The sequence below is a fragment of the Mastomys coucha genome, unplaced genomic scaffold, assembly GCF_008632895.1.
Source record: "Mastomys coucha isolate ucsf_1 unplaced genomic scaffold, UCSF_Mcou_1 pScaffold21, whole genome shotgun sequence".
In the NCBI taxonomy this organism is placed as follows: Eukaryota; Metazoa; Chordata; class Mammalia; order Rodentia; family Muridae; genus Mastomys; species Mastomys coucha.
The window spans coordinates 160,579,425-160,590,284 of NW_022196904.1; the positions used below are offsets into that span (position 1 = coordinate 160,579,425).

The following is a 10,860-nucleotide window of genomic DNA, read 5'->3' on the forward strand; positions in this document are numbered from 1 at the left end:
GTGTGTGTGTGTGTATGTGTGTGTGTGTGCTTTCTTTTCATACTTGTGCGCACCTGAGGAGTCCAGAGCCATCAGTTCCTGCTGGAACTAGAGTTACAGGTGGTTGTGAGCTGGCCAGTGTGGATACTGGCAGCTGTCTTAGGTTCTTTGCGAGCACAGTATGCACTCCAGCTCTGTAGCCCTCTGTTAACTTTTTATGTGCCTCTTAACATATCTGCCCTCTAGTGTTTTTTCTTTTTTCTGGTACTTGAAATTGAACCTCACACCTCACATACCCCAGACACGCACTCCACCATTGAGCTCTATCCTTACTTTTGTGAACTGTCTGAAAAAGAGATGCAGATGTGGTGCTACACTCTCGGAACCCTAGCAGTTGGGACACTGAGGCTTTCCTATCAGAGCTTAAGGTCAGCTTCATTGGAATAAAGAGTTTGAGGTCAGCCTGGACTACATAAGACCCTATTACCAAAAGGGGAAGGGATGGAAAAATTATTTGGGGCCAGTGAGATGGCTCAGTTGTCATTTAACCTGTTAGGGGCCAGAGAGATAGCTCAGTTGTCATTTAACTTATTAGGGGCCAGTGAGATGCCTCAGTTGTCATTTAACCTATTAGGGGCCAGTGAGATGGCTCAGTTGTCATTTAACCTATTAGGGGCCAGTGAGATGGCTCAGTTGTCATTTAACCTATTAGGGGCCAGTGAGATGGCTCAGTTGTCATTTAACCTATTAGGGGCCAGTGAGATGGCTCAGTTGTCATTTAACCTATTAGGGGCCAGTGAGATGGCTCAGTTGTCATTTAACTATTAGGGGCCAGAGAGATGGCTCAGTTGGCCTTTACATTTTTTTAAACAGTGCATCAGATATAACTATTAGCAAAGTGTGTAAAACTTCTCATTTTAATATGAAAATGTTTAATTCTTATAAAAGTATCCAGTGGCTTGTTATTATCTCAGTGATTTGATAATTAGTATCAATTAAAATATACACATGCATACTTCTGTGTACTCATACAATGCACTTTTTTCCTAAGGGTTAAGAAATAATTGGAAACTTTCTTTAGAAGACAGTTAAAAGCTGAGTAAATTGAATTTTTATCTTCATGTGAGAATACCAGTAGTCTTATTTTTAAAATATAGAGTGGCGTATTTGATTAAAACTTAGTTTTTTGTTTTTTTGGGGTTTTTTTGGTTTTTCGAGACAGGGTTTCTCTGTATAGCTCTGGCTGTCCTGGAACTCACTCTGTAGACCAGGCTGGCCTTGAACTCAGAAATCTGCCTGCCTCTGCCTCCCAAGTGCTGGGATTAAAGGTGTGCGCCACCACTGCCCGGCTAAAACTTAGTTTTAAGGAGTGTTTTCCCGGGGCCTTTCAGCTGGGACTGGAGTTTCTGCTGACTGTAAGAGCCATCCCAAGGCTCCAAGCAGAGTGTGTTATGTAAATGTTCTTCCATTTGCATTTGCAATCAGTCCCTTATGATTCACCTCTAGGTATCACGTCACACAGATTATGCATGTTATGTAAATGCTCTGCTAGCTATCTATAATCAGTCCCTTTTATGCTTCATTTCTAGGTATTACGCCTGTGTATCATAATATGTTTGCTTTAATGAGCGAAACAGAAAGGATCTGGTATCCACCCAATCATGTCTTCCACATAGATGAGTCAACCAGGCATAATGTACTCTACAGGATAAGGTACGTGCTCACATTGAGTGATTCACGTATTAGTAAAAGACAAAGCAAGAGAAATTGTTGGCTCTGTAAGGTAATAATTATGTTGTTTTGTTCTGTTTGGATGCCACTTCATGACTTTTGATTATAGTTAAGAATTTTAAAAAAAGAACAGATGAAAATAGCTTGTGTAGAATCAGTCCTTAGCGTCTGGAATATTGCCAGTTTCCCAGGAAATGTGATGCATGTGCAATAAAAAGCAATCTTAATATTTTTTTTTAGAAATACATTTTTAAAGTTGAAGTTTTTGTTTATAAGTTAATTTATTTAGAAATATATGACAATGTAAAAAAATATTAATATTCAGAAAAATAAAAATCCAGGTTTTTTTTCTGTATAAAAGAATAGCAAAGGAATAATTTTGGTCGTACAAACAGCTGTAATCCTCCAAGCACTTACGTGTTATTTAATTTTCGTATGACTTAATGAAATATTAAGAATTCCCTATAACACATGAAGAATCTGATGCTGTGGCATATTACTTACAGTTATTCATTCCCTTTATAGCTTGGAAAAAGCATCAGAGTTCAAACATAGACCTAGTTTTCTTCATAAAATGCCTTCTAACCAGCTTGCATTACCTCATTAAAGAGATAATAGGTGTACTATTTACTGTTCATTATTTGATGGTTTTATTTATTGATTTTTATTTGTTGAGACAGGAGCTCATGTATTCCAGACTTTCTCTGACCTCACTGACTAACCAGGACTGACCTTGAACTTCTGAACCTCCTGCCTCTAACTTTCAGTGATTCTGAGATAGCTCTGTACCACACCCAGTTTGTTTTGCTGAAAATCAAACTCAGGGTGTCACATGTGCTAGGCAGTATTGTGACATTATTAGTACTTGATGAGTCCTTAATAAGTTTTCATATTTCATTACTTATTTTCTTCTCCTTAGCCTATATAAAATACATAAATGTGCCCGGCGGTGGTGGCACACGCCTTTAATCCCAGCACTTGGGAGGCAGAAGCAGGCGGATTTCTGAGTTCGAGGCCAGCCTGGTCTATAGAGTGAGTTCCAGGACAGCCAGGGCCATACAGAGAAACCTTGTCTCAAAAAACCAAAAATAAAATAAAATACGTAGATGCATGTGTTTGAGTTTTCTGCTTTTAAGGTAAAACAATGTTAGTAAAAGAGTTCAGGATCTAAATAGGGAACATCTGAAAAGCAGTGCAATGGGCTGGAGGAATGGCTTGATGGATTAAAAACCCTGATTCCTCTTTCTAGAGGACCCAGCTTCCATTCCTAGTACCTACATGGCAGTTCACAAATGTCTGGAGCTCAAGTTCCAGGGGGATCTGATGCCCTCTTCTGGCCTGTACACAAAATAAATACTATACTCATATTTATTTTAGAAGAAAAACAAAAGTAATGGCCTTTTTACATACAAGTGGCCAGTTGTAACAAAATAATGAAGCTTTCATAAACTAATTTCATCGCTTTAATTACTTGGGAATAATCTAAATAAGAAAAATAAGAAACAATATGGGTGTCAGAGTTTGCTTTTTAGCATTATAATAAACATCATGACCAAAAGCAGCCTTGGGGGAGGAAAGGGTCTATTTTATGCTACAGTTTACAGTAACCCTGAAGGGGCGAGAGCACTAGAGTTAGGAGCTAATGGAGAGACCAGCTTACCTCCCGACTTGCTCGGATACCCTTCTAATACAACCTAGCTTCCCCTACCCAAAGGTGGTGCCATCCCCAGTGGGCTGGGCCCTTCCACATTGACTATTAATCAGAAATTATTTAACTGCAGACCAATCTTTTTTGTTTGTTTGTTTTTTGTTTTGTTTTTGTTTTTCTAGACAGGGTTTCTCTGTGTAGCCCTGGCTGTCTTGGAACTCACTCTGTAGACCAGGCTGGCCTCAAACTCAGAAACCCACCTGCCTCTGCCTCCCAAGTGCTGGGATTAAAGGCGTGCGCCACCACTGCCTGGCGACTACAGACCAATCTTATGGAGGCAATTTTTAATTTACATTTCCCTTCCCATATAACTGTTGCTTGTATCAGTTAACAAACAAAACAAAACAAAAAACCCTTAACTAGTACAATGAATAAATTAGAAACCTAGTTGGAAAATGAGAATATGATATAACTATCCCTAAGAATCCATGGTGCACTGAGTCTCTTTGGATATCAGATTTCATGTATATTCAAGGCATAGGACTTGAGTAAATATTTCTCCAAAGAAATATTTGGCATGCACATAGCTAATAGGCATTTGAAAAGATACTCAACATCATTAGTTCTGTGAGAAATGTAAATCAAATGTGCTATAGGCTAACAACCAATCCACTAAGATGGTAAAAGTCGACAGGCAGGCAATAACAAATGTTGAAATTTATTTGTACTAATTAGAATGCTCACACACTGTCTGTAGAATAGGAAATGGTACTGTCACTTTTGGAAAAGATTGGCCATTTCTCCCAAAGATAAATACAGTGCTGCTAACATGAATCCACAAATACACTCATCACAGAGTGTTTTTCATGTCAGCATAGAAACAGAAACAACTCAAATGCTTTTAAAGTGATTCATGAATGAATAAGATATGGCACATCATGCAGTCCAGTATTAATTCATTAGGAGTGGAATAAAGCAGATGCTACAATGGTGATGAAACTTACAAATATTATGCTAAGTAAATGAAATCACATTAAAAAGATAACATATCCAAGCCATTATTTTGAATATAAAATGAGTAGAATAGAATTTGTAAAGATGGTAGCTTATAGCTAGGGGTTAACAGGGTGATTTACTTGAGCTTCATTGCTAATACCTATGGAGAAAGAATAAAAATATAAAATTAAATTATGGTGATATTGGTACCACATTGACTACTACAAATCACTCAATACTTTAATGTGCAGACTGTATGTAGATAAATTACAAATCAAAGCTTTTAGTTTCAAAAGTGAATGTACTTAATTTTTTTTAAAGATACATTTTAATATTCATTTTCCTAAAAGAAGTTATTTGTGTGCACAGTAAACTGCACTTTTAGACGCCTTATTTGTGTTACTAGACTTCTGGTTTTTGCTGACTTTCATATCTACATGTCCCCAGTTTCCTTTGATTGCTTCTCTTCTCCATCCTATTATTGACTGCCCCGAGGTGGGCTGCACGCCTTGACTTTACGGTTACTTATGTTCCATATGCTGCTGCTCTTGCTCCATGCTATGCTTGCTTGTTTGTTTGCTTATGGAGACAAAGGATTATTCTAGGTAGCCCAGGATAGTCTCCAATCCGTGCTTCTCTGCCTCAGCTCCTGGGTGTTGGGATCGTAGATGTGCTCCAGGGTGGTCTCCTCTCTTTCCTGTGCTTTCCGCTGACATTGTTATCACCTTATTATACACAAAGCCTTTTGTTTCACAACCTGTATTCAACACTGCTGTTTGTGTTTTATAGCACAGCATTAACAACCTAGTGTGTTGAGGGTGGCTGAACTTGCTGTGGTTTGTGCCTGGGCTCTGGAGGCTGAGAGAATGAATGTTCCATTGTCTTACAGGTTTTACTTTCCTCATTGGTACTGCAGTGGCAGCAACAGAACCTACAGATACGGAGTATCTCGTGGGGCTGAAGCTCCTCTTCTTGATGACTTTGTCATGTCTTACCTTTTTGCTCAGGTATAATTTTATTATAATTATATTAATCCTTTTTGTATGTGTATTAAACTAGAACTTTCTTCCTATATGGTGTGCATCTTAAGAAGGTAAGTGAGCTTCGTGTGGGGAGACTGCAGTCCTACCTGAGGCACCAGGTATAAAGAGAAAAAGGGAGAGTCTATTTAATAATCATTTTCAGTCTCATGATTCCTTGAATTGACCCTTCTGAAATCACTTTTTTTTTTTCTTTTAGGATCTAAGTCATTTAAAGGATTTTTTTTTTAAAAAAAGGGTAGCATAAATGTAACAACACAATTCATGTGACCATTGGATGGTAAAATTCTATAGATTTTTTAATAAATAAATTTTGGATAATTTCATGTTGAAATGATAGGTAGTAAAATGTAACAGGGTTCGTCTAGAACATAAGAAGTGAGCTGTGACAGCTGATAGGCCCCTCAGGGGAGGCTGGCCACATTTGACACTCAGAGTGGGAGCTGTGACAGCTGATAGGCTCCTCAGGGGAGGCTGGCCACATTTGACACTCAGAGTGGGAGCTGTGACAGTTGATAGGCTCCTCAGGGGAGGCTGGCCACATTTGACACTCAGAGTGGGAGCTGTGTTCAGCTATTGGCCCACAAGTACTATGATGATACTCCTCTAGTGTTATTTGAACATTTCATAATACATTCTTTTCTTTTATCTTGAATTAAACAGTAATTGAAATATTTTCTTTGTAAACTATTTTATTTTTATGGCTACTACTTTTAACTATCCTATCAGGGAAAGAAACATGGCAAGACAAATTCATTGAAAAATGAAACAAAACAAACAAAAATGAAACAAAATGAAAAACAAAACAAAAACTACTACTGCATCATTATGAGTGCCAGTCATTCAAGAATACTTTCCGCCTGGTCCCAGGCAAGCTACCCATTCCAGTCTCTCTGAGATGCCCTGTGCTCGGTTTGCCTCATTCCTTCTATGTCTTTGCTGTGCTTTATGTCCATCAAAAATGCCTTCATCATTAACAAAACAAACAAACTAGGTTTCAAATCTTCCGTGAAACCTTTTAATTATGCCCATTGCATACAATTTTAACAGTCGCTAGGTTCCTAAAGTAACTGCCGTGCGGTGCCGTGCGGTACTTCACATTATATTACCTGACAGTGTACTGATCTGCTTTTGTGTTTAGCTTCTAAGAAAAACATCTGCTCTTTCTGATGGATTAAGACCACCTTCTATGTTTCTTTATATTCCATGCAAACTCTAGTACAATGCCTTCAATATGAATTGAAGTCAGTGTACATTTGATGTATTATTATTTATTTTAGTTTAGGCATTTTATATTTATGTTTTTAAGAAAAAGCTTTATGGCTGGGCAGTGGTGGTACATTCCTTTAATCCCAGCAGTTGGGAGGCAGAGGCAGGTGGATCTCTGTGAGTTCCAGGCCAGCCTGGTCTACAGAGCAAGTTTGTGGACAGCCAGGACTACACAGAGAAACCCTGTCTGGAAAAACAAACAAAACAAAAACAAAACCAAAAAAAGAAAGGAGAAAGTAAGATAGGCTGTGAACCCAATTTAAATCAGTTTCTATTTGTACATGAATCTTTGTTAATTCTTTGTTCTTTTGTTTTTGTTTTTGTGTTTTGTTTTGTTTTGTTTCAAGACAGGGTTTCTCTGTATAATCCAGGCTGTTCTGGAACTCACTCTGTAGACCAGGGTGGCCTCAAACTTAGAAATCCTTTGTGGTAAAATGATTTAAAAATAAAAGCTGAAATTGATTTATTACTTTTAAATGCATATTTTAGAAGCTAATTTATAACATATAACATAATTAAATATGATAGTAAAGCCTGAGCCTTTTTCTTATTATTTGTGTTTTTCAGTGGCGGCATGATTTTGTTCATGGATGGATAAAAGTACCCGTGACTCATGAAACTCAGGAAGAATGTCTTGGGATGGCAGTGTTAGACATGATGAGAATAGCTAAGGAGAAGGACCAGACTCCTTTGGCTGTCTATAACTCTGTCAGGTAGTATCCCCTCATAAAGCGTTAGATATTTTGTATAATTTACTTGTATCTCCTGTGTTTGCTCACATGTTTTGATTTTATAATAAAAATGGAGGAGTTATGAAGATGACCCAGTAGGTGAAGTACCTACTGCAAAGACCTGAGTTCATATCCCTGAACCCACCTAAAAGCTGGGATGACATTGTAGCTGTAGTTGGGTAGGTAAATGCAGACAGATCTCAGAGTGGTACTGATCAGCATCCCAGTCAACACAGTGAGACAGGTCCAGGCTCAGTAAGAGACTGTCTCATAAAATAAGGTCAAGGGACTAGAGAGGTGGCTTTTCGGGTAGAGGTGCTTGCTACACCAGCCTGATGACCTGAGTTTGATCCCTGAAGCCCACATAAAGGTAGAAGGAGAGAGCTGACCTAACAGAGTTATCTCTGACCTCTAGGCAAGTGCTATGGCAGTGGGCCTCTAAACATATGGACATACCCACAATGATATAAAATAAAACTTTAAGATAGGGTCTGGAGAGATGGATGGCTCAGCAGCTGTGAGTACTGGTCACGTTCCAAGAGCACCTAAGGTTGATGAGTCTCAGCACACACGTAGTAGCTCACAGTCAATTGTAACCCCAGTCCAAGGGTATCTGATTCCCTATTCTGGCTTTTGCTGGCATCTGCATGCATTTGGTGCACAGATTTGTACTCTAAGTGTGAGGGGACACATATAACAGTGAAGTTTATACAAGTGATCTGGACTTAAACTTCTGCATACTAGATTTTAAGAATCATAATGGAGTCTTACAGACCAGCCCTAATGGCTATAAGATGTCTACTTTAAAAAATATACATGCATTTATATATACATATATTAGGTGTTATATATATTATATGTATGTTATATATTGTGAGTCTGTGTGCGTTTGTGGGTGGTGTGTGTGCACACACACGTGTGTGAGAGAAGCAGTTGCACACCACCTCACAGTGAGTGACTCGGTTGCTTCTTGCTGAGTGACCTCAGAGCACTTCCATGTCACTTTGTAGGAGATAAGCTTCTTTGTTCTCTTCCTTGGTCTGTAAGTATTCCTGCTGTGCTTTTAGATGTCTTATTAGGCATTGACACAGAAAGGAGGCTGTAAAGTCTGATTTTAGGAACTCACTTAGAAATCTACATGATTAAATCTAAAGGGAAACAAAAATTCTATTTTGCACTCTATTTGGCTTGATTGCTATTAAAATGCAGACTGACAGGAAGGGGAGATGCCCAGGATGGCTTCAGAGTCACTGTGTAGCACAAAAGGCCTTACCCTTGTAGTCCTCCTACCTCTGCCTCGCAGGTACTGAGACTCCAGGTGTGTGTCACTATGCCTGCTTATATATATAAAACTATTTTTTGTTTGTTTGTTTTGTTTTTTTGAAACAGGGTTTCTCTGTGTAGCCCTGGCTGTCCTGGAACTCACTCTGTAGACCAGGCTGGCCTGGAACTCAGAAATCTACCTGCCTCTGCCTCCAAAGTGCTGGGATTAAAGGCATATGCCACCACTGCCTGGCTCAACTATTTTCTTGATTCTTTTAACCCTCTCATGAAATGAGGCTATAAACCTGTCTATAAGCTTTTTTTTTTTTAAATCACCTTTCTGCCTTTTATTAGTGTTTATTAACTGTACAAAGTAATAATTTTCTTTTTATTTTCATACATGAATATCTAGCTCACTACTATCCAAATAGACCCCATTCTATTAGTGGGAATTTTGGAATTTTGGTGTCTTTAAAAAGCAGAAATATTATAAGAGTATTTTTTATGTATACTTTTATTAGATATTTTCTTTATTTGCATGTCATATGATATCTCCTTTCCTGGTTTCTCCTCTGGGAAAAGAATAAGTAAAATTTATTTTTTAAATAAATAATAAAAAATAATAATTAAATAAATAAAAAATAATAATGATAAAAAACCCAACCCTGTTCCTTTCCCTCTCCCCCTGCTCACAACCCCACCCTCTCCTGCTTCCTGGCCCTGGCATTCTCCTACACTGGGGCATAGAACCTTCACAGGACCAAGGGCCTCTCCTTCCATTGATGACCAATTAGGCCATCCTCTGCTATACATATGCTGCTGGAGCCATGAGTCCCACCATGTGTACTCTTTGGTTGGTGGTTTAGTCCCTGGGAGCTCTGAGGGTACTAGTTAGTTCATATTGTTGTTTGTCCTAAGGGGCTGCAAACCCTTCAGCTCCTTGGATCCTTTCTCTAGCTCCTTCATTGGGGACCCTGTGCTCAGTCCAATGGATGGCTATGAGCCTCTACTTCTGTATTAGTGGGGTACTGTCAGGGCCTCTCAAGAGACAGCTATACCAGGCTCCTGTCAGCCAGCACTTGCTGGGGTCCACAATAGTGTCTGGATTTGATGATTGAATATGGGAAGGATTCCCAGGTGGAGCAGTCTCTGAATTGTCCTTCCTTCAGTCTCTGCTCCATAGTTAGTCTCTGCAACTCCTTCCATGGGTATTTTATTTCCCCTTTTAAGAAGTAACGAAGTATCCACACTTTGGTCTTCCTTCTTGAGTTTCTTGTGGTTTGTGGATTGTATTTTGGGTATTCTGAGCTTCTAGCCTAATACCCACTTATTAGAGAGTGCATACCATGTGTGTTCTTTTGTGACTGAGTTACCTCACTTAGGATGAATATGTTTTTATTTTAATCCTCATTGAAGGATATGGGGCTGCTTTAGATTATCCATAGCTGGTAACAATGATTTGCCTCATGCTCAGGCAGAGGTGTGATTTTGCCAGCTACATATAGTTTCTGTAATTGTGTGATGTTTGGAAGTCTGGGGACTTTTGAGAAGGTGTATAGGAAGAGGTGTATCAGAGGGCCCTAGAAAGCAGGGTGAGTTGTTGGTTGGTAGTTGGTTTGTTGTTGGTTGTGGTTTGTTATGTAGTCATGTGCAGAGAAGAAAAAGAAATTAGATATCCTGATGGTGGAGATCAAACTCGTGCCAAGGAGCTTGAAACCCCTAATCAGTAGGAAGTGGACTAATGATAGTATCGCCACCTTTCCAACCCTTGACTTCATTCAGGGTTCTTTCCTCTCTCTGCTCTATCTTTCCTTTCTCTGTTATCTAGTGTAGGGCATTGAAAGGGTGGAAGAAAAGGTGTGAAGAAAAGGTGGAGGAAAAGGTGGAAGAGAAAAGAACTCACAAAGCAGAGCAGAACAGGCACATTTCTACTTTGTGTTTTTTTCAGAAACTCTGGACTCTGCTTATGAGAGGAAGCAATCTAGTCATTTTTTCATTCCTTTTACTTTAAAATGATAATTATTAAATAGTCATAAGGTTTTTGGATACTTTGAAATCGCTTATTTAAATGCAACTGACATCACAATGTATACATATTTAAGACTATTAAACTTTTTAAGTACATTCACAACATCTTATTGTTTCTATTTCCATTTTTAGATTCTGGATGGTTTTGCTCATTTCCCTTACCTGTTTGATTGTG

The 10,860-nt window shown here is 38.7% G+C and overlaps 1 protein-coding gene across 2 annotated transcripts in view; it reads left to right on the forward strand.

Moving 5' to 3' along the window:
* Window positions 1-10,860, forward strand: part of Jak2 (Janus kinase 2) — a 67,970-nt gene that overhangs the window by 23,914 nt on the left and 33,196 nt on the right. Inside the window, exons 4-6 of one of the 2 annotated variants that reach the window (XM_031390053.1) lie at window positions 1,569-1,692; window positions 5,244-5,361; window positions 7,231-7,376. In XM_031390053.1, the coding sequence (XP_031245913.1) occupies window positions 1,569-1,692; window positions 5,244-5,361; window positions 7,231-7,376 (388 nt within the window). Of the gene's footprint in view, window positions 1-1,568; window positions 1,693-5,243; window positions 5,362-7,230; window positions 7,377-10,860 lie in introns of those variants that run through there. The other variant, XM_031390054.1, reaches the window with a different exon arrangement.